The 27,988-nt window shown below is 37.1% G+C and overlaps 1 protein-coding gene across 1 annotated transcript in view; it reads left to right on the top strand.

Annotated features, from left to right (window-relative positions):
• Positions 1-27,988, top strand: part of DTHD1 (death domain containing 1) — a 76,932-nt gene that overhangs the window by 15,930 nt on the left and 33,014 nt on the right. The window contains exons 6-8 of the mRNA XM_043438612.1: positions 10,554-10,718; positions 12,626-12,915; positions 22,321-22,565. Of these exons, the coding sequence (XP_043294547.1) occupies positions 10,554-10,718; positions 12,626-12,915; positions 22,321-22,565 (700 nt within the window). The remainder of the gene's footprint in view (positions 1-10,553; positions 10,719-12,625; positions 12,916-22,320; positions 22,566-27,988) is intronic.

Here is a 27,988-nt window from a genome sequence, read left to right as displayed (position 1 = left end):
TTGATTTTGTTGTTTCTCATTTCAAGGCCAGTACTGTCCTTCTGGGGATTCCAGGTTTATGGCTGAGTTAGATCTAGCTGACAGCTGGAGGCTGTATGTAATGTGCCTGAGTGCGTGTTAGACTCCAGACCCCACACACCTGGTGTGTGTGCATGACTAGTGGGACTGGGCAGGCTGACTCATGGAATCAGTCCCTTGTGTTTCCTAGGGAGGAAAACGAATTCTAGCTTTTTGAGATTTTTATTCCCCCAGAGCTAGGGGATTTTCTTTCCAGCTTCAGAGTTTGTCTAACTTGTGTGTTTCTGTGTGTGTGTGTGTGATTTTGTCTGGCGTTCTAAGATTGCCATTTGTCATCAATTCAGAATTACCGGCCAAATTTCTTTTTTCTTCTCCATTTCTTTGCCTTAGTACATGGTCTCTCTGCTTTTTCTACCATGTTTAGCTGAAGAACTTTCATTTGTTCTATAAGTTGAAGCTCAGCTTTCTCCTTATGTCAAGACAGTCTATGATCTCCAGAAGGGATTGACTGCTCCTCTCTTAGGGCTAGTCCTATTCTTTTGTATATCTTAAATCACACCATAGTGTTATTAAATTCTCTTTTCCATTTATAATCGCTCAGCATAATTATAGCATAGTTGGTGCTATGTTGAATTAGGTGAATTAAATAAATTAATGAGTAAATTTGTGGAAAAATAAATCATGCCATTAATTTTCTGGACTTTCTGACAATACTAAATTGATAAATTTGATATGCTCTGCTGCTATTTAGTGCTAGACATGGGAGATGCATTTTCCCTATCCAGAGGAGCATAAAACAATTAAATAAAAACCTATATGAACTATTTATTTAACATTCTTATATCAAAGAGTAAAAGTTAGCTGAACATTTTCTGTGGAAGTAGAAACACAATGAAGCAATCCATGCCTCAGAATATAAAAAAGATAAAATGATTTGATGTCAAAATGTAGTTTGAATATAAAGAATAAAAAGTCTTTGTTGTAGTACATTCCTTCATGTGTGAATGATTTCTGGGCAAAACATGACAGTTATTTAATTATAAGCCAGAAAAGATTTCTTGATAGTAATGAAAGAAGAAATTAACTTACTGAATAGAAGCTTATTCCATATTACACAAGAAATATTTTAGAGAATTAGATGGGAAATTGGGTTTTTTTTGCATGAAAAATGCCATTTCTACAAAATGCTATTGGTTTTAAGATCACGTTATCAAAATATATGTGTCATATACAAGAATATTTGTATAATATACATGTCATAAAAAATAATAAAATGGAGAAACTGGTAAAACTATCACATAACTTAAGAAATTATATATCATCAATACAATTACATCTCCTTACTTGCCTCTTCCCATCCTATCACTTACCTTACCCTAATTACTCTTCATTTTTCACCAAAGTTAACCACTATTTGAAAATTTTGGCTCATTCCTTTGCTTTTAATTTTTTTACTTTCATCAATATATTTTTATTCATCCATATATAATGTCTTGTTTGGCTTTGTCTGTGCATGCCATTTGTAAAAATGCTACCCTTCGGCATATAGTCTTATGGTCTTGCTGTTCCATTTATAATTGTATAAAGTCTGTTCTCATTTCTGTATAATATTCTATTGAATAGCTTCGTATTTCAAGTATCAGTGTTCTTATTGGGGGACATTCGGGTAGTTTCAATTCTTGCTAACACGGATATTACAATTATGATTATTCTTCACTCAAAGTATATTTGTGTAAGCACTTCTTCAGAGTACCCACCAGTCTTATTGCTGGGCATAGCATATGCACATGTACAATTTTACAGGTTTTACAAACTGGTAGAACTAAATTTCACCCTCCCAGTATTGACTTTTATATTTTTTAGCCTTGCATATTGTCAGATTTTGTAATCTGAAAATCTAATAGTTGTAAAATGGACTTTTGTGGCTTTCATCTGAAGTTCTCTGATTAAAATGAAGGTGACATCTTTCATAATGGCTTTTGTTAGATATTTGTGTTTTCTTATATATCAGGTAACTGTATGGTAACTTACATGTTAGGTAACTTATATGTCAGGTAATTTCTTGCTCATTTTTGAACTTTTTACATTTATTTGTAGGATTTTTTTAATGGTCTAAGTGCTAAACCTTTGTCAATTTGTGGCCTGTATTTTTATATTTATGTGACTAATTTATCGTATTTCTTTTATTATCAGTGTTTTTTGTCCCAGTCCTAAAATACTTCTATTTCCTAAATTATAAAAATGTTCTTCTTTATTATCTTATAATTTTAAAAGTTTGGATTTCATGTAAGTCTTCAATCCATCTGAAATTGACTTTTACATACAATGTGAGGTAGGAATTCATATACTGTTTTTATGTGGATAGGCAGCATGATTTATTGAATGGTTATTTCTTTCCCTAACGATCTGTGAAGCTTCCTCTGTCATATAACGGATTTTCTTCTGAACTGTTCCACTGGTCAGTCTTGTTATATAGTTTTGAGCTAAGCTAACAGTCATAACTTTTAAGGCTTTATAACAAGTTGATCCCTGATAGGTAAGCCATATCATATCATTCTTATCCAGACAAATTTTTGTTTGTTTGTTTTCCTTGAAACTTTCCCACTCATATAAAATAGAATCAGTTTGCTAAGGTCCACAAGAACAAACTGTTGGGGTTTTGTTAGTAATTGCCTCTGACATATGGGTCAGCTGGGAGAAAAATGACATCTTTAGTATATTGTGTCCTTAAATCTATTACCTGTAATATATGCTTCAATTTGTGTTGCTTTCCAATGTCTTTCAATGAAGCATTGCCAAAGTCTCCACACATGTACTATATACATTTTATTAGGCTTATTCCTAAATACTATATAGCTTTGGTATGTGGATTGGAAAGTCAAGTGAGTAAGAATTTAATATCACTCAGACTGGCCAACAGTATACAGTAAGTCTCCTACATACAAACATGCAAGTTGTGAACTTTGAAAGATGTGAACGTGTGTCTGTATGTCCAATCATGTAAGTTAGCTCACGTGTCTGGCGTACTTCATCATGTGCATGCCTTCTCTACACGTGGCAGTGATGTTGTGTACTTTATTGTTCTATGGAGTACACAGTAGTGCAGTATCTTTATTTCAAGTCCAGGATGTATGGAAAAAAGAGTAAAAGCAGTGGTGATACAGTAGGTACTGCTAAGAAGTGCCAAGAGATAATGATGGAAACAAAAGTGAAAATAATTGAGAGAGTGGAGTGAGGTCAAAAGATGATAAACATCTCTTGTTCTTATAACATGAATTGTTCTGGTGTGATTCTAAAGAAAAAAGACTTGTGAAGATTATAGAGCATGTGAAGTCTGCTGTGCTGATGATGTCGATGATGTTGGCAATAACATTTAAGAAGCATGGAAAAGTGATGGAGGAGATGGAGAAACTGCTCAGTGTGTGGAGGCATGCCTGCTAAGTTGCTTCAGTCATGTCTGACTCTTTGTGACCCTACAGACTGTAGCCTGCCAGGCTCCTCTGTCCTTGGAATTCTCCAGGCAAGAATCCTGGAGTGGGTTGTCATGCCCTAATCCAGGGGGTTTTCCTGACCCAGGAATCAAACCAGCGTTTCTTACGTCTCCTGCATCAGCAGGTGAGTTCTTTACCACTAGCAGCATCTGGATCAGCATCAATCCCACTTAGTTTAAGTGGGAGTTAAACTGGCTGGGAGTTTCCTGAAATACTTTGGGAATTATTGATGAAAGCAAGTATTTACTTAGGCTTCCCTGGCGGCTCAGATGGTAAAGAATCTGCCCACAATTCAGGAGACCTGGGTTCAATCGCTGAGTTAGGAAGATCCCCTGGAGAAGGAAATGGGAACCTGCTCCAATATTTTTGCTTGGAGAACCCCATGAACAGAGAAGCCTGGTGGGCTACAGTCCATGAAGCCGCCAAGAGTTGGACACCACTGAGCAGCTAATGCTTTCATTTACCTAGGCAGGTTTTTAATGTGGATGAGACAGCAAATGTGCAACAGAGAAAGAACCAAGAGAAACAAAAGGAAGAAGGAGGAACTGAAAAACCAAAGGGATTCATGACAGAGGAAATGGCAAGGAGGTTTTCTTTATTTGAGGAGGTGCTGTTTGTTCTTGAGGGACAGGACCCAGATGTAGAATGGTACATGAAGGTTGCAGCAGCCATTGCAGAATGCAATCCAAAGCTACCCTGTCATCTATGACAAGGAAAAAAAGAGCTACTACCCAGACATCACTGGATTTATTTTTTTTTTAAGAGGGTAGATAGAATTGAATCCAGCAAGAAACCAGACCTGTGTCATCAATGCCAGGCGTGAGTGGAATTGCAGCTTGCCCTCCGTCTCCTATTGCTGATGATCTTTCAGCTCTAACACCTCCCACCTTTTCTCATTCTTCCAGCCAGTAACTCTTTTTGCTTCTTTACTAGATATCAACCCCTGTGTGCCAGCTATTGTAATCTACTACAGTACTTTTCAAGGTACTGCACGATTTAAAATGATTCCTTTATTTTTTGTGTTTGTTTTTTATATATTATTCATGTGAAAAATATATTAAACCTATTACAGCATAATACTATATAGCTAATTGTGTTAGTTGGGTACCTAGGCTAACTTTGTTGGACTTAGGAACAAAGTGGACTTATAAACTCGCTCTCAGAACAGAACTCATTCATATATAAGGGACTTACTGTATGAAGGAAGATCAACATTGGAGGACTGACCCTTCCTGACTTCAAGGTGAACTATAAAGCTACAGTGATCAAGACAGTGTGGTAGTGACCAGCTAAGAATGGACACAAAGATCAATAGAACAGAATAGAGAACCCACGAAATACAACCAACTGATCTTTGACGAAGGAAAAAAGGCAATACAATGAAGTCAGTCTCTTCAACACATGGAGTTGGAACAAGTGAACATCTACATGCAAAAAGAATGAATCTAGACACAAATATTATACTCTACAAAATTAATCCAAAATAGTAGCATATAAACATAAATGTGAAACACAAAGGCATACAAAACTCCTAGAAGATAACACAGGTGAAAATCTAAATGATCTAGTGTAAGGCAATGACTTTTTAGATAAAACATCAAAGGTATAGTCCATGAAAGAAATAATTGATATTGTTGGACCTCATAAAATTAGAAACTTCTACACTGGGCAAAAAATGCCAAGTGAATAAGAAGATGAGCCACAAACTGGGAGAAAATATTTGCAAAAGGTACATCTGATAAAGGACTGTTATCCAAAATTTGTAAATAAGTCCTAAAACCCAACAATAAGAAAACAAAGACCTGATTCAAAAATAGGCCAAAAACTTTAATAGATACCTCACCAAAGACAATGTACAGTTGGCAAATAAGAATTTGAAAAGATGATCCATATCATATGTCATAAGTGAGATTCAAAGATATCACTACATACCTATTGGAATGACCAAAATCCAGGCCATTGACAACTTCAAATGCTGGTGAAGATGGGGCAAAACAGGAATTCTCATTTGTTGCTTGTGGGAACGCAAAACGGTACACTTTAGAAGATAGTTTGTTGATTTCTTACAAAACTAAATATAATTCCACCATACGATCCAGCAATAGCAGTCCTTGGTATTTCCCCCAAAGGAGTTAAAAATGTATGCACACAGATGTTATAGCAGCTTTATTCTTATCTATCAAAACTTGGTAGCAAGCAAGATGTTCTTCAGCAGGTGAATGAATAAATAACACCCACACAATAGAATATTATTCAGCACCAAAAATAAATGAGCTAACAAGCCACAGAAAGACATGGAAGCACCTTAAAGGCATACTGCTAAGTGGAAGAAGCCAATCTGAAAAGGCTACCTACTGTTTGATACACATTGTATGGCATTCTGGAAATAGCAAAACCATGAAGACAGTAAAAATATTATGGTTATAGGAATTTGGCATTGGAGATAGATGAACAGGCACAGTACAGAGAATTTTTAGGTTGGTCAAAATACTCTGTAATGATGGATATGTGTCGATACGTATTTGTCCAAATCAATTGAAGTGTTAGTCACTCAGTCGTGTCCCATTCTTTTGATCTCATGGACTGTAGCCCACCAGGCTCCTCTGTCCATGAAATTCTCCAGGCAAAAATAATGGAGTGGGTTGCCATTTCCATTTCTAGGGTTCCTGTAGGAGAAATTAGAATTGGATGCCTCAAGTCTAAGGGAGACTCCTGGGCATGTTCACTGTCAGAACATTCCTCTCCTTTGAAGCACTTAGGGCTTCCCTGATAGCTTAGCTGGTAAAGAATTAGCTTGTAATTCAGGAGACCCTGGTTCAATTCTTCAGTTGAGAAGGTCTGCTGGAGAAGGGATAGGCTATCCACTCCAATATTTTTGGGCTTCCTTGGTGGCTCAGCTGGTAAAGAACCCGCCTGTGATGTGGGAGACCGAGGTTCGATCCCTGGGTTGGGAAGATCCGCTGGAGAAGGGAAAGGTTACTCACTCCAGTATTCTGGCCTGGAGAATTTCATGGACTGTATAGTCTACGGGGTCACAAAGAGTCGGACAGACTGAACGACTTTCACTTTCACTTTCTAACTGCCAGATTGTTTAGTTGTGAACCATTCAGTGCAACACAGAGAGTGAACCCTAATGAAATTATGGACTTTGGGTGGCTACGCTATGCCAATGCAAGTTCATCAATTATCGTAAACATACCCCTCTGGTGGGGAATGGGGAATGAGGATAAATGGAAGAAGTTATGCACTTGTGGGAGTAGGTGATATATGGGAAATCTCTGTACCTTTCTCTCCTTTTTACTGTGAATCTAAAACTGCACAAAAAATATAGTCTAATAAACAAGAAAAGAAATTATCCTTGAAAAGTCCCCTGTATTGTCTATTTGCAGAGACAAAATATTGAGGTACTTTGGAACAGATCTTTTTTATCTTGGGGAAGAGTCTTTAATTGTGTGGCACTAAGGCATGTGTCTGGGAATTATGCTATCAGTACACTGTAAGACTTGAAAAAGGTGGCCTAGGGTGGACATGTGCTGGTTTGTGTATCCTTCTATTTTATTTTTAAGTAATTATACCAGAAATTCTAGAAATTGTCTTTTCCATCCATGTGGAGTTCATAGAAGTTTCCATTTCTTCAGTGTTCAGTATAATTGAATATTTGACCCCAAATGGGCCAAACATAATTCCCTCAATGCCTGGAATTTTGGACATGGAAAGAGTCTTGAACTCAAGAAACAGCAAAGTCAACTGTTCTTGAATAAACAAATTGATTTAATAAAGGTTGATTATGTTTTATGGAACTATTAGTATATAAAAATCTCATCTTCTGTGGAGTCTGATCAAGGGCTATTCACTGCCAGGTAATATCACCTGTCAAAGTTTGCTAAAGGTATGTATAAAACAAACAGTTTAATTGCAGAGTTGTTAAGAACATCTGGGATAAATAAAGATGCCATCAAATTATTTAATTTCAATACAAGTTGTGTCTATTATCATATTAAAGACTAAATTTTAAGTGATTGATGTACTAACTAACCTAATTGTGGCAATAATTGTCAATATATACAAGTATCAAATCATCACATTGTACATGTCAAACTCACATAAAGTTATATGTATATTATATCTCAATGGAAAAAAAATAGTCTAAATTTGATCTTAATATCATTAAGGACTTTTTAAATTTTAAGTGAAAGAAAAACAAACTCAAAGTGCTTAAGAAACAGGGAATCCTTTAGTCCATGTAAATTACAAATCTAGGGATACTTTTATTTTAATATTTCACTTGAGCCATAAAGAATAATATTAAAATATTATTTTTATGTATTTCTTCCCTTTCTGCCTTTCTCTGTGCCGGTTCCATTCTTTGGCATATTCCTCATGCTGGCAATATTTCCACATCTCCAAAACTCCAAGTTCAGTAGAAAAGAAGAATCTTCCTTTCCCCATGACTGTACGTAAAAGTCCTGGGTCTTATTCTTTCTCCAAATCTGTCACAAACTCATCCCTAAACAGATCACTGAAACCAAAAGGAAGATGTGCTATCCAAGGTAGGCTCGCCCAGTTTATGACATGATAACAAAACCCTGATTCACTGAAGACAGGCTGCCTCTTGGCCGTCTCTCTCCCAGACTTAAGCTGAAGGGCACTCATTGTTTTGTTGCTGTCATGATAGCAGAAAGAAGAGCTTCAGATACACTCACACTAGCAGTTTAATTCTTATCCTGAAAATGACAAAATGACATTTCTCAATATTCATTAACCAGAACTGGTCACATAGCCCCACTCAACCATAGGTGACAAGGAAGTACAAGTCTATCATGTGCTCAGAATGTGCAGAAATCGGGTGTTTTGGCAAATAGCACTGATGAATGCCAAATGTACTATATGGCTCAAATCAAACACCCATCTAGACCTGGGGGTAGGGTCAACCCCACCACAGTTGATAACATGTAGATTTTCACAGAAAACTTAGGCTATTAGCAGGGTAATAGTAAAAGTAGTTTTTTATCAGAAAGAATGAATATTACACATAATTAAGTCAATTTATAGTAAATGACCAAAATTCTGGATTCAGTATGAGTATATCTTCCTGTGTTAATAGATCATTAACTTCCAAGTGTTTAAAATTTACATTTGTGGTTATAAGCCAAAAGCTAAAAACATATTTTCCCCTATCCTCTTGATTTTAATCTGGGTTGATCAACATAGTCTAAATTTTTAAGGGTAGACATTTTAAACATAGTTCAGTTCCTCATTTATGGTTCATAAAATAGCTCAACCTGTGAAACTAAAGTGGTTTTAAACACATAACTAATTCTATTCACAAATGAAGATGTGCGATTCACATTTACATCTTCATTCTTTTTTTGTTTTCTTTTCTTCTTTCTTTTTTTTTGTTTTAACTCTTTTGGCCCCATAGTACAGCATGTGGGATCTTAGTTTCCTGACCAGGGATCAAATCCACATCCCTTGCCATGGAAGCGAGGAGTCTTAACCACTAGACCTACAGGGAAGTCCGTGTCTTCATTCCTTTAATTTTTTAAATGTAGTTTCACCTGTTTATTTTTGGCTGTGCTGGGTCCTTGTTGCTGGTAGGCTATTTATCTAGTTGTGGTTAGCTGGAGCTACTCTCTAGTTGGGGTGTGCAGGCTTCTCTTGCTGCGGGACACAGGCTCTAGGGCACACGGGCTTCAGCAGTTGCTGCAAGTAGGTTCAGTAGTTGCGGCTCCTGGGCTCTAGGGTACAGGCTCAATAATTGCGGCCCTTGGATTTAGTTGCTCCACTGTGTACAGTATCTTCCCAGATCTCCTGCATTGGCAGGTAGCTTCTTTACCACTGAGCCACCAGGAAAGCCTCCCTGTCTTCATTCTAAAGTACCTAGCTAGAGTTGTTCTATCCTCTTATAGGATGCAGCATCATTAGATCAGGTTTTGGTTTTCTTTTTCCAGCAAGATATTCAGTATCAAGGAATTTTCTTTCTTTAACTGTGAGGAATGGGTATCTATTTCAGCAAATTTAAGGAAAGAAGAACTTGTTGTATGGCTTCAATAGTTAATCTCTGCTTTCTCCATCTCTAAGCCTACACTACTTGATCTTGTTTTTTTGTTTATTGGTTTTCCTTTTCTCTCTTCATATCTGCTCTGGCGTTTCTTTCTTAATAATTTCTCTGCTTACTCATTTTCATAGCCCAGGGCACTATAACCAAAGGGCAAAAAGTTATTATACAATCTCTGGGCCTCTTTATTAGTTAAATTTCAAAGACAGGAATCAAATTGGCTGGGTGTTGGAAACTGATCCACTGTTACTGAAATCAGCTCTGGTTGGGGGAAAGTATCACACAATACATACAACTGCCTCTTTTAAGGCTCTAAGGTGGGGCAGGTTAGCAAGAAGGAGAACTGTAAAAGAAAGCTAATTGGCCACGCCTGCTGTAGGAATTAGGATGAGAATATCAATACCATTTATGCTTATACAATTTTATCTGCTTTACAAACTGTTCCTCATTTAATCCTACAAGGTTGATAGTATTATTACACTCATATTGCAGATGAGAAGACTGAGATATAGGGAGGTCAAGGCAGAGCCATCCAGAATTTGGAAGTAGGTAGCATTGCTCCAGAACTTATGGTTGCTATATCATGAGTCTCGGCTATCCTAAAGTATCGGTTTATGTCAGTGAGTTTACTGTCTTGGGATATTCCCTTAACTCTTTCGCTAGGAGCAAAATGCTTCCCATTCTCCAAAGCTCACCTTGAATATTAGCATTGCCACTTCGCAAGCTCTCCTTCTGCTGTTAAACCGTCTCATACATTCTCTCCATTACTACACAGGTCACCTTGCCCTGTGATTAATACTGTGAGCTTCTGTTGAGTGAGGGCAAAATATTTCTTACCTTTGTGCTCCTGGTGCATGGTGTAGCGACTGGCACACAGCATGTACTTAAAGAACTGTGACTGGATTGTCCACTTAATAAAAGAATGAATTAAATGTGATTTATGCTACACAAATCTTACAAAGTTCTCTCCCACTACCGTAATATAGGACAAAAAGCACTTCCATAAGAAAACCCAGGAACAACGCTTGCGAATCTTTGAAATTATTGGGATTCAGAAGCCGGGAGAGTGGTTGGTTTGTGCTTGATGATGTGGTGGTGAGATCTGTGCAGAGTGGCTTGGTATCATTTGAATTGTGCGAACATCTAGAGAGGTAATGCCATAGTAAACAATAAATGTTGATGATATTCTATTCTGATGGCTTGTAATTGATGTTTATAGAAGTAGAATTGTAGGATTCGTTTTTTTTTTATTTCTCAGATATAAATATGAATAGTCCTTTAGGGTGTGTTTAAAATGCAAACTAGATCTGACATGAATACACGATCTGTAATTTCATTCATGATAGTTTAATAAGTGCTGTTGGAAACCACTCTTAGATTAGATTTATTTATACAGCTTTCTTCTAACTCCAAAATAGTTCTAAAATAGTGCCTTCATTTCTGAAATTCCATGGAGATAGTAATTAACTGTTCTTATTATGCTCATCTCCTATGTATGTATTAACTGAATTTGTTATTTCTGTGTCCTCATTTTGCTTTCTCATTTCCATGTTTTCCAGACAGCTCATTACAATGAGTTTGAGACATTTTAAGGTTCATGAGAAGTAGACACTCATAAAGAGAGGGCTATACATGTCCAAGGACAGCCTTTATCTCACAAAGGAAGAGCTTACATCTATAACTGTTGTGGGTCAGTTTCCCTATAAAGAGTCTAAAATGAGAAGGCAGGTGATGATTGAGAGAAGGCTCCCAGGGCACTCCTGTCGAGGAATGAGAAAAGCAGATAGGGACAAGGGAAGAAATGGGAGAAACTATGGCTTAAGTGGAGGTTTCCCCTCAGCCTGACACCTCAGGAGAGCCCTGATGTGAGTACCAAGGAGGCTGGCTTTACATTCTTGCATCAGTTAGTCTTTGTGGATGTGGGGCTGTGCTGGGGGAGAGGGTCTTGTAGGTCAATTTCTGGAGAACAGCTGGGTGATGGTGGTCCTGCCCAAGGGGAGGGGTTAGCTTGCTAGGCTCCCATAATGAAGTATCACAAACTGGGTGGCCTAACCTACAGAAATATATTGTCTTACATTTCTGGAAGCTGGAAGTCCAAAATCAAGGTGTTAGCAAGGTTTATTCCTTCTAAGGACTGTGGGGATCTGTCCCAGGCTTTTATCCTTGGCCTATATATGGTTCATTTCCTGTTCACACAGCATTCTCTTTGTATGCGTGCTTACATCCAGATTTCTCATTTTTAATTTTTCACTCGAACAATGGGCTTCCCTGGTATCTCAGTGGTAAAGAATCTGCCTGCCAATGCAGGAGACATAGGTTCGTTCCCGGGGTCAAGAAAATCCCCTGGAGAAGGAAATGGCAACCCACTCCAGTGTTCTTGCCTGGGAAACCACAAGAACGGAGGAACCTGTCAGATTAACGTACATGGGGTCGCAAAAGAATCAGACATGACCTCACAACTAAAACAACAACAATGCTCTAATGACCTCACACTGATCTGATTACCTCTGTTGAGAACATACCTCCAAATATGGTCACATTCTGAGGTACTGGGGATTTGGCCTCCAATGCAGCAGGTGGGTGGAGGTGACACAATTCAGCCCATTCAGGGTGCACCGTAACAACCCTTACCACACAGTGATGAGATGAATATTTCAATCCCCACTGAATATGATGTATATTTTTATCCTATTGATAATAAATGGGTTATCTTGATTACCTTTCTCTTTTTGAAGTAGTACTCTCTGGTAATGCTAGGTAAAATGTAATTTAAAATATGCTGCCATAGGTAGAACTAAGCTGAAACTAGATGATTTCTTTGTTTATGGGCATCTGTTTTAGATTTAGCTTGATTTAAGCTGGCTTCCTGACTGCCAAGAGTTTCATTCAAGTCATTCATTCAAATTCCTTCCATTAATGAATTTAATCAGTCTCTAGAATGCTTGATGTTTAAAGGAGGTTTGGTTTATAATGGCTTTTTGGAGGTGTTATTAGTTATTTGTGACATTTTTGAGACTGGTCGTCTTCCCTCAGGTCACTCCTCTCTACTTGCACGCAGGTTTATCGTGCTTCACTCTTCTTCCACTGTGGACAAGAGCCATTTGGTCTCCTTTGTGAAGTCTTTGGAGGAAGCCATGTTCAGCACCACTGCCTGTGTTATACTTTATCACCGGAAAGACAACCCACATAGAATTGTCATTTTAGCAGTGCCTTCTAAAGATTTATACCAGGTGCTTGGGAACTTGCGCTCAGAAGCTTCCAGTGGTCCTCCAGAGCCATCTCGCCATTTCCAAGTGAAAGAAGGAGAATTGCTTCTTTTACGATTTACTGGAAATATATTTGCTTCAAGTAAGTATCATGAAATTATTTTGTATATACTGGGGGCTATCAGCCATGTGCTTCAGATGGAGTTCACTAAATGTGCTTCACTAAAGAGTCTTCAAAGGACTAAGGGAAGGCTTTGGAAAAGTAGGAAAAAGAAAAGGATTTATTTACATCTTTCTTTCCAGTCTGCTTCTCCTCTTTTTAGGGCATACATGTTCCCTTATGGGCCTACTCTAAGTGACACTCTTTTGGAAATAGTCTTCTCTCCATAATTGCTCTAGCTGAGACTATGCTCAGATCATCTTTCCAACACAAATTTAGTGCTGGTGTTAGTTGTTAGAAAGCAAGTTGCTGTCTAAATATTCCTTTGCTTCTACTATCAGCCATGTGAAACAAAATGCATCTCCATACGGTAACAATAGTGATCTTTTAAAAATATAAATCATACTTTATTACTCCCCAAGTTAAAACTTTATAATTACCTCCTATTCTACTTCAAACAATATCAAAACTCTTTATGTTGTCCTACAAAGAATCTGATCTGGGGTCAGTATACTTCCAAGAGATGTGTAGATAGAAATACGTTTCAGTATAACTGCCTTATTTATAATTCTATTTCTTTTATTTTATATACCTAAAAGACTACACTGAGGAGTCAGTAAGTTTCACCACAGTCAAAAAGGGTTCAAAAGTTGCTATGAACCTCAAATCCAGATGACACACCCCTGCTTACCTCTTATCTTTACATTTATCCAGTGATCTTTTGTTTCTATTCTGAATCTTACCACAACCTGAAATTATTTATTTGTTCTTATACTTTTCATGCCTACACTTATGTTCTTGACCAGAATGTAGATTCCATGAGGGCAGTGACTGTGTCTTTCTTGCTATGCATCCCTGAGACCAGAATAGTGCCTGGCACTTCAAGGGCTTTCAATAAATACATAGTGAATGAATGAACATATGCCAAGGAAGACAAGGTGAATGACTATGAGAGGCGACGGAGAGGTGGGAGAAGTAAGGACGTGACTGAGGCAGAAAAGCTAAAAAGAGAGAAAGAAAAGGAAGCAGAAAGAACATGGAAAGAAAACAGCTGTGTGAGTGAAGAGAAGACCAGACCTTCGGGGGTGCTGCCATCACAGGCATTTGTTTTCATGAAAAAGACTCCTTCCCTTTCTAACTCCCTTCCTTCAGGTAGAGTAAGATCTAACTGTGTGCATGTAAAGGAGCAGCTGTGGGGGGAAATTCAGGAATGGGTTTTGTGGGGATTTCTCCTCTAGGAGTCCCATTATAGACTTGACTTAAAGTAATATTCCCTGTTTATTTATAAATTAATATAGATCCCATTGATTTTTAAGTGGTTTCTGTTTTCTAATTTTGAAAATTACTCCAAGCTCCACTGGCTCTTTGCTCTTTGTTGTTTCCAAAACGATGTGGCTTAAAGCTTCAGCTGACCCTTTTTGGTGTCTCAGAAAATAAGTGAGATTCAAAGTGTCCCAGTTTAAAGTATCTCTTCCACTGTTACAGACATTGTCTCAGCCATCTGAGGCAGCTGTCGGGACCTAGGGAGTAAGTGACACAGTGTCAGAAAAAGGGGAAGGGAAAGGAGAGGAGGACAGGAAGGAAGGGTGAAAGACATCCCTTCCTACTTGGCTTCCAGAGAAGAAACCACCCTGGGACAAGCTCTGTAAGTGGAAGTGTCTCACCCAAACTAATGATGCAAAAGACTTCCTGTAATACTTGGGACGGCAGCTGTGTTTACCTCCTGCCCTAAACAGGGGAGAGTTACTGTGATTCTCAAAGGCAGTGGGGACGTGTACCGTCATCTATAAGGGGGAGTGAGGAGCATATGCTAAAATAAAAGTGCCTGGAGACAGCCAGTGTATTCACAGTTCCTCAATATAGGAATGGAAAACTCCTCTTCACTCAGGGAAAATGCACCAGGCAGGATGCCAGGATCCTTCCTGTTTTGCCTTTTTTAGAGACGTTTATTCAGATCTGGAGCTTCACTGGATTTTCTCTATCCATCTTTCTAGTGTATCACATATAAGCCCCCAGTACTATCTAAGGGGAGCAAGACCCTCAGTAAAGAACTGATACCTCTGTTTGATTCCGTTTGTTGTACGGCAGAAAGTAACATGACGTCTTAAATTATGCTCCAATAAAAATTAAAAAAAAACAACAACCAGAATTGATACCTCATCCTTTCATCAGGGCCTGTGGTAGCCTCTGTGAATCTCAAATACAAACAGCCAGAGGTTGTCTGCCTGGAGGGTCCATCTCTCGACCTATCCCCACTGGCTTCTGCACTTATCTCCTACTATATTTTCATATCTCATTTATAATGATCATGTTCAGAGAAGCCTTTCCTGATTATGTCAGTTCGTATTTTACATTTTCAGATTTTTATGTAACTCTCATTGGAAATGGCCATAGATTTAATCTTCTATTTATTTTTTTTAATTGCTTGATCAACATCAGTGTCTCTGATGATCAGTCCTCCCCAAGAGAGGACTGTCTCTTTTATTAGTGAGAACTATTCAATTCCCAGCACCTATAATGGTACCTAAAAGCTATAAGAAGTATTTCTTCAAAGAATGAAGATAAAACCTTGGGGATAAACTCAACATTAGAGTACTGTGTGATTAAAAGTATTTAAAACTTTAATAAATTTAGATGGCTTCTCTCTGAGAAATATAAAAATTTCTAAATTCATTACATAGTTGGACACTCAGTCATGTCTGATTCCATGGACTTTGTGACCCCATGGACTATATAGTCCATGGAATTCTCCAGGCCAGAATACTGGACTGGGTGGTCATTCCCTTCTCCAGGGGATCTTCCCAACCCAGGGATTGAACCCAGGTCGATCCCAGGTGGGTCGAACCCAGGTCGACCCACCTGCATTGCAGGTGATTCTTTTACCATCTGAGCCACCAGGGAAGCCCAAGAATACTGGAGTGGGATCTTCCCAGCAGATACTTTCCAGGAATCAAACCGGGGTCTCCTACATTGCAGGCAGATTCTTTACCAACTGAGCTATCAGTTGGAGCTACCAGGGAAGCCCTCTAAATTCATTACATGGAATATAGATGATTCTTTTGATTGAGGATCTTGCTACGTGGAGATTATTTCTACTTCTAAGAGAAAATCAGACATATAGGTGTTGCTTTTTACATTGGCCTTTGGCATTCCTGTGGACACAGCTAGAATCTGCTTTCTTTCTCTAGGTTACAGCTGTTGATATAGCACTTAAGCTTTCTAGTGTATCACATTTAAGCCCCCAGTGCTCATAAAATTCATAAAATGCTGGGAAAGGGGCAGAGAGAATTCTACATAATGATGCCTTAGCACAACTCACTCATAACACTAAGTAATGTCCTAAAGAGGTTTGTGTGTGTCCAAGTTTCCCCAAACACCCTTTGGCCTAGAGAAGTAGTTTTCCCAGACACAAGTGTTAGAGTGTTAAAATGGCCATCCTTTTATTCATTTAACAAAGATTCCTTTCCTTTATTACATTGTATTTTACTGCAGAGAGACATAGAAGAAGCAAATAAGTAAATACAATGTGCAGCTTAATGAGATGGAAGTTTCCTTAAAGAAAAATAAAGCAGGGAAGGAACACAGAAATTCTCAGAGAGAGTGGCAGATTTGTAATTTTAAGTAGACTCATCCGAGAAGATCTTTTTGAGAAAGTACCATTTTAGCAGAGACTCAAAGATGAGAGAACAAGCCATAATCCTATCCCAGAACAGTCTGTCCTAGGCAGAGCAAGAAGGCTGAGATGGCTGGATGAGAGGGAGGGAGAGGAGACTTGGAAGAGATGAAGTGGATACTGTTCCTGCCTTGAAGAACTTTTCCTTTTATTCTAAGTGAAATGGGGACCTCCAAAGGATTTTCAACAAGGTTGTCACACAATCTGGGTCAGATATTATTTGTGTTGAAATTAGATGATGTAAGGCAAGTTAGCAGCGGGGAAACCAATTAATAAGCCATTGCAATGAACCAAGCAAAGAATGCTGGAGGTTTAGAGGCAAAGATATTGGAAATCATGTCTGGTATATTTGCCATAGACTTCTTTGCTGTGAGCATTTTTGCTGAATAACTTATTGACCATAAGGCAATTTTGCCATAAAAGATATAGTGACAAAAAATAAAAAAGGGATGTTTAAAAGCAAATTTTAAAAGCTAGTGGAGGTGATGGAATTCCAGCTGAGCTATTTCAAATCCTAAAAGACAATGCTGTTAAAGTGCTGCACATAATATATCAGCAAATTTGGAAAACTCAGCAGTGGCCACAGGACTGGAAAAGGTCAGTTTTCATTCCAATCCCAAAAAAGGGCAATACCAAAAAATGTTCAAATGACCATACAATGGTCCTCATTTCACATGCTAACAAGGTAATTCTCAAAATCTTCTAAGCTAGACTTCAGCAGTACGTGAACCAAGAACTTCCAGATGAACAAACTGGATTTAGAAAAGGCAGAAGAATCAGAGATCAAATTGCCAACATGTGTTGGATCATAGAAAAAGCAAGAAATTCCAGAAAAAATATGCTTCATTGACTATGTTAAAGCCTTTGATTGTATGGATCACAACAAATTGTGGGAAATTCTCAACCAGACCACCTTGCTTGCCTCCTGAGAAACCTGTATGCAGGTCAAGAAACAACAGTTAGAACTGGATAGGGAACAATGGACTGGTTCCAAATTGGGAAAGAAGTACATCAAGGCTGTATATTGTCACCCTGCTTTTTTAACTTATATGCAGAGTACATCATGTGAAATGCTGGGCTGGATGAATCACAAGAAGGAATCAAGATTGCTGGGAGAAAAATCAACAAACTTATACATGCAGATGATACCACTCAAAGGCAGAGAACAAAGAGGAACTAAAGAACTTCTCGATGAAAGTGAAAGAGAGTGAAAAGGCTGGCTTAAAATTCAACATTCAAAAAACAAAGATTGTGGAATCTAGTCCCATCACTTCATGGCAAATAGGATACAGTGGAGACAGTGACAGACTTTATTTTCCTGGACTCCAAAACCACCGCAGATAGTGACTGCAGTCATGAAGTTAAAAGACACTTTCTCCTTGGAAGGAAAGCTATGACAAACCTCGTAAGCAAGTTAAAAAGCAGAGACATCATTTTGCTGACAAAAGTTCCACAGTCAAAGCTATGGTTTTTCTAGTACTCATGTATGGATGGGAGACTTGGATCATAAAGAAGGCTGAGTGCCAAAGAATTGATGCTTCCAATCTGTGGCGTTGGAGAAGACTCTTGAAATTCTCTTGTACAGCAAGGAGATCAAACCAGTTGATCCTAAGGAAATCAATTCTGAATATTCATTGGAAGGACTGATGCTAAACCTGAAGATCGCATGTGGCCACCTGATGGGAAGGGCCGACTCACCGGAAAAGACCCTGATCCTGGGAAAGACTGAGAGCAGGAGAAGGGTGTGACAGAAGATGAGACGGTTGGATGGCATCATTGACACAATGGGCTTGGGTTTGAGAAAATTCTGGGAGATGGTGAAGGACAGGGAAACCTGGCATGCTGCAGTCCATTGGGTTGCAAAGAGTCAGACATGACTTAGTGATTGAACAGCAACAAACACACCTAATGAATCATGAGAAATGAATAACAAAATTATACAGACTTTATTGTGAAATATAAAATATCTAGATACAATTAAAATGTGTGTAGATTCATGCCAATGCCACACAGATAACTTATTTCATGAGTTGTACCTAAGCTCTTGTCTCTAAGTATTTTGTTCATTGTTTTTTATATATTTTTACTTGTTTATTTATTTGGCATTGTTTTTCTTAATCACTAAAACTTCATCCATCACTGAGAGAGGTATCAGTTTCCAAATACTGGGATGCATATTTGTAACTGAGCTTTGTGGTACATTGCAAAAATCTTCTACACTGTCTGTCCTTGGCTTAGTATCACATGTCCATTGATACATGTTCCAAAGTTCTATGGGAAAAGTGAAAGTGAAAGTCACTCAGTCATGTTTGACTCTTTGCGACCCCACGCATTATACAGTCCATGGTATTCTCTAGGCCAGAATACTGGAGTGGGTAGCCTTTCCCTTCTCCAGGGGATCTTCCCAACCCAGGCCTCCCACATTTCAGGCAGATTCTTTACCAGATAAGCCACAGGGGAATATGTGTTCAACTCTGGGTCTGTCAGGCCTGTGGTCTCAGCCTCTTTCTACCCCAATGTAGAGTTTCAAAAAAAAAAAACAACAGCAACAATTCATGGGGTAAATCATTGTCATCTGTCATTGTTTTTTGGTTGTATATGTCAAATGAGCCTATTAACCAGGTATTTTATCTCTTACAGCAAAATTGCCTTGTGGCCTGATCACTAAATCTGTGATATTACATGTGCTGTGCTATGCTTAGTCACTCCGTCGTGTCCGACTCTTCATGACCCCTTAGACTGTAGCCCATCAAACCCAGGGATTGAACCCAGGTCTCCTGCATTGCAGGTGGACTCTTTACCATCTGACCCACCAGGGAAGCCCAAGAATACCGGAGTGGGTAGCCTATCCCTTCTCCAGGGGAACTTCCCCACCCAGGAATTGAACCAGGCTCTCCTCATTGCAGGTGGATACGTTACCAGCTGAGCTACCAGGGAAGCCCCATGGTCTGAGAGTTACATGGCAAAAATGTTTGTGGGAAAAGGCTCTGAGAAAGATGTCTGTAGCAAATATGCTTACAGTGAAAGTTCCTGTAACTAGTAGAGATGTGTTAGGACACAGAAATATCCCAAGCCAGTGGTTTTCATGAGTCTTCTGGTTCTGTGTCCCTAGCCTATTACTTCCCCGTCTTACCTTTCTAAGCAAAAGCACATATTTCTACCTTTGTACTTCCTATGTTTTCAATGAAAAATACTCCAAAGCCCACTATTGAGAAAATATATTGCTATAAGAAATATCTAGTAACTCACAAAATATAAATAAATCCTGTTCTTTCTATGACAAATTTTTGCTATATAGTTACTATCCTACTATTCCTACTAGGAACTATATACATAATATGCACAGGGAGAAAGGTTCTCAAAATGTCAACTAATGATTGCTTTTATAATTTTGGTATGTAATGAATGACTTTTGGTTTTACTTCTCTAAATATGACAGAGTGGGAGAAAAAAATAAAATAGTGCGATTTTTTGTGCTACTTATCCTCTTTTGGTTCTGTTTTTTTTTTTTTTTAAACTGTGACAAAGGGTCTTCCAAATATAGTGTAGTATATCTTAGTGACAGTGAAATTCCAACTTTAAAAAGCTACATAATGTTTTCTATATAGAACAATAAGGTAATGTTATTTATTACTAGTACATGCTCAATAATTTTATCCTTATTTCATATGTAAATGTGATTCTTAGAGATTTACATTTTAGATCTTTAGTTTTTTTAATTAACTGGCAATAAAAGGTCTGTAAGTTTTAGGTCAAAATAGAAATGTGACTATTTCTCATCCTCAATCTTTATACAATGTATGTATGTATATTATTCCTTATGAGTAATTGTGTACCTGGCAGGGAGCACCATTCATGAGATGGAAGGAGAAATTTAGTAAATTATATTCTACTGGGACAAAAGTAGCAACATTTTTCTTGCTAGTACTCTAGAGGGATGGAAGTAGGAGTTTGTTAGGTGCTCCCCCAGTGATCCAGAAATTCTAATTTATTATTTTCAAGATGGCATTTCAGTGACTCCAAATAATTTTCCTCCCCCACCCCCCCATTTTTGTTTTTGTTTTTTTTTTTTTTTAACCAGAGTGATTCTTTTAAGGCAAATCTGTCTGGTCATGCTTATCTTAGAATGTCTTAGGAATCTGTTTTGTTCAAGGAGCCAGGTTGCCTCTAAAACATAGACTTGTTCAAAGGAACATACTGCTATCCCTTCCATAACCTGGAGTTATTCTAACTCTAGATTTACTGTGCTTTAGAAAGCCACCAACATGACCTCTAGCAGTCACAACAATGAGAAAAGTATTTATGTCACCTGCATCTCTCAAAGAACTCTTATTTCATTGGGAAGTTTGGAAGTTTCCCGCCAGAGAGATAGCGAGGTAGATCGAGATAGGTAGATAGAGAGAGAGATCTCTGAGTAGTCAGCTTTGAGGCGACTCAGAACAGCAGGAAGTTGCTGCTGATATAAAAGCTTCATATTGACATTTAAGAAACTTAAGTGGGTTGTTTTTGTCATAAATACAAATTCAAAACAATGTAAGAATCCCATCTGCTTCTTCTCATTTGCTGTCTTGCTCTTGTTTACTGAGCTCCTATTATGTGCCAAATCCTTTGCTAATCATTCTGTCCACACGTTATCTCATTTCATTCCCAGAACAATCCTAGGAGGTACATTTTATTTCTCTTGTTTTAAAGGTAAGGAAGTGAAGGTTCCAAGAAGTTCAGATGTGAAAGAACTGGGTAAATATTACCATGTAAATAAATACTAGAAGCTGAACTTGGATCTAGATCTTTATGTCAGAAACATAACTGCGACTTTATAGCTTACTTTTAAATTTGTGAAGGGTAATGCACGCCTGCCTTAGGGAATGTGACAGAGTTTGTTTTACTATTGCAATGAGAAGGTGAAATAGCCTGACAGTCATGGTAAAACCCCCATGAGCGAAATGTTATGTTCACTAAAGTTCCATTATTTTCAGTGGATCGTTGAGAAGACTTTTACATCCTTGTATGGGGGGATTCACCAGGTTTAAATAGAAATTTCAGTAACTATTAAATCTAGAGACTATTACATTTGAAAGTTCCAGAATAGCACTGTATTTCTGCCATGGTGAATATCTGTTATATCTGTACTCTCCAATAAGGTAGCTATAGACAGATGTGGCTATTGAACATTTGAAAGGTGGCTAGAATGCCTAAGGAATTTTTAATCTTAGTTTCAACTCTAATTTTAAAAGCTACATGTTGCTACCATATAGGAGAATTTATTTCTTTAGAATGTGTATTGTGAGGTCATGATAGTGTGCAATGTGATATGGATAGTTAAATGAAAGGAAAAAATGTCATTGTTAAGAAGTGAAAATAATTTTCTAAGTAGAGAAAGAGCTAAATATTTCCAGTGGTTTCTCGTAGCAAAATGTAACAGAAAGTGAAAATCAGATCAATGATGATGCCCACAAATGCATAAAAAAAAGAAAAGAACCAAAGATACAAGATCTAGAAGCAGCCAGAGAGAACGTAGCTCAAGTATTGATGAGAATCTTTTAGCGATTTACACAACCTCAGTCTAGTGCCGCTTGGCTAGGTTATGTTTTGACAAGAAGTATTTACACACAACAGATACATTTAAAAAATGAATGATTATTTGAATTTTTAAAAAATTAAGTTAGAAATGTGGTATGTGTTAATAGTAACAAATGCATTTTACTTTTATTTAGGCAATGGGAAGAATTATGGGAAAGACTACAAGCTTATTTTTCATTTACAAAGGAAACCTAGACTGGAACTCCAAATCAAAGAAGTGGATGAATTTGGAAACTATAGCTGCCCTCATTATAAGGGTGCCATTGTAGTTTATAAAGTACCTAAAGAAAAGGTAGTCCACAACTGGGATGACTCTCTTATATTTAATGAAAACAATTATCAGTTGCCAATTTGCAAATTAGCATTGAGATTACCAAAGGTGAGTGATTTTACCTTCCTAATTCCTATATTTTGTTAATTTCCTGTAATTCTCCACAAATTCAATATTGCAGACATATGGATGCTTATGGTTAAAAGGAAAGCTAGGAATAATGGTGACAAGGAAGGAGTGAGTAGCTCCAATTTAAGAGTAATAGAATACATATTAGGATATAAAGATCTTTCATATCATCATTATTCTAGGAACAATTTAAGTTGGTTTGATCCTGACAGGATGTTGTTAATGACTATTGAAAAATGTCATTCATTTTCTATAAGTGCATCTGATTAACTAGAAAAATCAATTATAAAAACATTGAAAACATTTGGAACACAACACTTTTAGAAATATCATGTGGTGAGCAGAAAAACTTTTGAAATACATTCAGTGAGACTTACCAAATCCTGAACATTTAAGACTTAATTACTCTTTCATTTCTGATTTTACTTGAGTTCTTTTTTTCTTGGTTAGTCTAGTTAAAGTTTTTTCAATTTAATTTATCTTTTCAAAGAACTATTTTTAGTTTCATTGATCTATTATACTGTCTTTTCAGACTCTATTTCATTTATTTGCACTCTGAAAAAAGGAAAGGTATTAATCACTCAGTTGTGTCCAACTCTCTGGGATCCCATGGACTGGAGCCTGCCAGGCTCTTCTGTCCATGGAATTCTCCAGGCAACAGTAGCGTAATGGGTAACCATTCCCTTCAGGGGATTGTACCAACCCAAGAACTGAACCTGGGTCTCCTGCATTGCAGGCAGATTCTTTACCATCTGAGCCACCAGGGAAGCCCCTATTTCCATTCTAATCTTTATTATTTCATTTCTTCTGTTAACTTTGGGCTTTTTTGCTCTAATTTTTCTAGTTTTTTTAGGTATACAACTAGATTGTTTATTTGTGTTTGCATTTCTGTTTTCATTTGCCTATGCATTTTGTGCTTGTGTCTTTGAATTTCTAATAGCTCATTGATTATTCAGTAGCATATTGTTCGATCTCCACAAATCTGGTGATTTTGTTTTTTCTTATGATTGATATTTAGTTTCATGACATTGTCGTTTGGAGAAGAAGCTTGACAGGATTTCAGTTACCTTAAATTTATGGAGACTTGTTTTATGACCTAAGTGTATGGGAATGGCCCAGGTACACTTGAGAAAAATGTGTATTCTGCTGCTTTAGATGGAATGTTTCTTTTTTCTTTCTCTATATAGGTATATCTAATCTATTAGGCTCATTTGGTTTAATGTGTTGTTTAAAATTGATGTTTGCTTATTATTTTTCTGTATGGATGATCTATCCATTGATGTAAGTGTAATATTAAAGCAGGACTTCCCTGGTAGTCCAGTGGCTAAGACTTCAAGCTCCCAAGTATTGCTGTCAATTTCTCCCTTTAGGTCAGCCCTAATATTTGCTTTCTTTATTCTAGTGCTCCTCTACTGGGTGCATATATATTTATAAATGTAACATCTAAAGAAGAAGTTACAATTGACCCCATAAAAATAAAAATCATAAGAAACTACTCTAAACAATTATAGACCAGCAAACTAGGCAACCTACAAGAAGTGGATAAATTTCTAGAAACAAACTATCTTCTAAGACTTAGTCATGGATAAATATACAGAATAGAAGATACTTAATCATAAAGAAAATCTGAATAGATTGATTTCTTTTAAGGATATTGAAATAGTGATAAAAAAAATCTCTCAACAAACAAAAATCTAGGACCAGAAAGCATTAGGGGTGAATTCTCCCCAAAATTTAAAAGAATATTTAATACTATCCTTCAAACTCTTCCAAAATGTTGAAAACGAGGGAATGCTCCTAAACTAATTTCATGACATAAACATTACCCTGATATCAAAACCAAATGAAGGTACCACCAAAAAAGAGAAAAGTACAGGCTAGTATCCTTAATAAATGTAAATGTAAAAATCCTCATCAAAATATTAGCACATTGAATCCAACAGACTCATATAGCAGGATCAAGTGGGATTTATTCTAGGAATTCAAGAATAGTTCAACATCTGAAAATCAATCAATGTGTTATACCACATTAACAAAATAAATGATAAGAATCATATCATCTCAATAGAAGCAGAGAAAGAATTTGACAGAATTCAACATCCATTTATGAAAAAATATCAACAAAATCGGTATAGAGAAAAGGTACCTCCACATAATAAATGCAATACATGACAAATCTACAGCAAACACCACACTAAATGGTGAAAAACTGAAAGCATTTACACTAAGATGAGGAACAAAACGTTTTACCGAAGAAGATATGCAGATGGTTGATACTCATATGAAAAGATGTTCAAGATCACTAGTTATTAGGGAAATGAGGTTCAGCACTGCAAAGAGATATACCTCAAGTCTCTCATATAGAATGATTATTGTCAAAAAGACAAGAAATAACAAATGTTAAAGAGGATGTGGAAAAAAGGGAACATTTGTACACTTTGGGGTTGGTGGGAATGTAAATTGATGGAAATCTAAATTGGTCTAGCCACTGTGAAAATCAGCATGAAGATACTTCAAAAATTAAGAAAAAAAAAATTAAGAAAAAAATTACTATATGATTCACTTCTGGCTATTTATTCAAAGTATACAAAAATATTCATTTGAAAAGATATATGTACCCTATCCTCATTTCAGTATTATTTACAATAGCCAAGATATGGATACAACCTAAGTGTCCATCAATAGATGAATGGAAAAGGAAGATCTGGTATATATATATACAATGGAATACTACTCAGTGATTAAAAGAATGAAATATTCCATGTGCAATGACATGGCGGGACTTTACAGTACTTAGTTACATTATTAACTAAGTAATATAAGTTAGACAAAAGAAAGACAAATACCATATGATTTTACTCATATGTGGAGTCTAAGAAACAACAACAAAAAATTATTAAACAAACCAAAACAAAAATAAATTCATAGTTACAGATAACAGATTGGTGATTACCAATCAGAGGGGAGGGGGTTTTGGGGAATGAGCAAGTGGTTGAAAAACGTCAATTGTATGGTGATGATTGAGAACTAGATTTTTGGTTTTGTGCACTTTGCAGCGTATACAAATATCACATGGTAATACACACCTGAATCATAAATAATGTAACATAGAAACTTTACTTCAATTAAAAGAAAGAGTCAATTACTTTTGTCTAAAATTCTTATTTGTAATGGGAAAGTAGGGTTGAATTGTTCCCCTCAACTTGTGAAGCAAAAAGTGAATGATGTTATTGCTATACATACTATTTCTTTTAGTGATTCAGGACTTGTGCTTAACTATATTCTAATGAGAAATGGAAAATGTTTCACTCCAGAGGAAGAACAAATTTTTTATCCTTTAAAGAAAGTTGAATAGTTTTTCCTACTTTTATGGTGTTATATTTTTACTTGTGTCATGAATAGCAGAAACATGTTTTCTATGGGATAAGATTTTGTATTTATTTTAAATAAATTAGTAATTATTTTGATAAATATTAATTGAAATTCTGAAATAGAAAATGTGCTAAGCTAGGCATTGTGATAAATACTGAGCTATATAGGATAATACAAGCCCTAAAACTCCATTGTCCTGAATGGTAGCCACTATCCACATGTTTCTACGGAGCACTTGGCTCCATAGAAATATGGCTAGTCCAAGCTGAGATGTACCATAAATGTCAAATACACACTGGACTTCAAAGACCTAGTACAAAAATAGAAAATATTTCATTAATTTGTTTATAATGATTTCATTGTAAATGATAATCTCTTGGATATGGAGTTAAAAAGGTATCACTAAAACTCATCTCACCCGATTAAAAAATTTTAACTAGAATATTTTAAAGTATATTTCTATAGGATATCATTGCTCTAAATTATTTACAATCTAGCAGAGTATGCAAAACATGAACAAAATTGCTTTATAAGATTGTGAATAATTAGATGAATGGTATAAACAGTGTACTAATAGTTATACAGGGGAGGGAAATTGTTTTTCTGGAAGTTAAACTCAAGAAAAATGTCAAGGTGGTTGGGGCAATTTATCTGAGCTTTATAAGTATGTAGAAATTTGGCCACTGGAAATGAAGAAAACCTATGTTAGGCTGAGGAAATGGAATGAATTTGACTGGGGATAGTAGGCATAGTTTAGCAGGAATTCAGAATTCATATAATAGCTATTACAATAATTTATAAAGTGCCAAAGATCTTTCAAGTGTTTTCCATTCATTGCATCATTAAATTCTCATAAAAATCACATGAGGCATTATCATTTTATAGGAAACAGGCACAGAAATTTTAGGCAAGTTGTCTATGGACTCAAGACTAATAAGTGTCAGAGTGGGATTCTGACCCAGAAAGTCTGCTTCACACATGGGCAACCCCACAGCGCTATTGCCTCTTGAGCAGGTAACACAAGGATTTTTATTCAAGGATGCGGGATGGATTTTAGGACACTCAGGTTCTCCCTGGAAGTTGTAAGACAATTTCATGGATACCATGCTTTAGAGGTGACAGGACATGGATTCTGGTCATTGGCACGGAAAAGAGCCATTTGCAGGGGCCCAGAGACATTAACTCTACTTGCTGGTTTCAGAGAGAGAGGTCCTGAGCTTCTTAAGAGGCCTGAGTAAGGTGGCTGACTGTAGCAAACCACTGATAGTTAAAATGACATTTTAAGAAAGGTATAGCTAGAGAGGTGTATATTCACCATCAGTTTTTCCTCTGTGCATTTTCATTTCCATTTCGGGTTCTTGCCCTTGCTTCTCCTTGTGTTTGGGGGGTCTCTTCCCTCCGATAGTCATGTCAGTTCAGTCGTTCAGTCGTGTCTGACTCTTTGCAGCCCCATAGACTGCAGTACGCCAGGCTTTCCTGTCCATCACCAACTCCTGGAGCTGACTCAAACTCATGTCCATCGAGTTGGTGGTGCCACCCAACTGTCTCATCCTCTGTTGTCCCATTTTCCTCCCACCTTCAATCTTGCCCAGCATCAGAATATTTTCCAATGAGTCAGTATGTCGCATCAGGTGGCCAAATTATTGGACGTTCAGCTTCAACATCAGTCCTTCCAATGAATACTCAAAGGACTGATTTCCTTTAGGATTGACTGGCTGGATCTCCTTGCAGGAACTCTCAAGAGTCTTCGCCAACACCACAGTTCAAAAGAATCAATTCTTCAGCGCTCATCTTTCTTTATAGTCTAACTCTCACACCCATACACGACTATTGGAAAAACCATAGCTTTGAGTAGACGGACCTTGGTTGGCAAAGTAGTGTCTCTGTTTTTTGATATGTTGTCTACGTTGGTTATAGCTTTTCTTCCAAGGAGCAAGCATCTTTTAATTTCATGGCTGCAGTCACCATCTGCAGTGATTTTGGAGCCCCCGAAAATAAAGTCTCTCACTATTTCAATAATTTCCCCATCT

This window comes from Cervus canadensis, chromosome 19 (assembly GCF_019320065.1).
Source record: "Cervus canadensis isolate Bull #8, Minnesota chromosome 19, ASM1932006v1, whole genome shotgun sequence".
NCBI lineage: Eukaryota > Metazoa > Chordata > Mammalia > Artiodactyla > Cervidae > Cervus > Cervus canadensis.
This window is presented reverse-complemented; position numbering and strand designations above follow the sequence as displayed.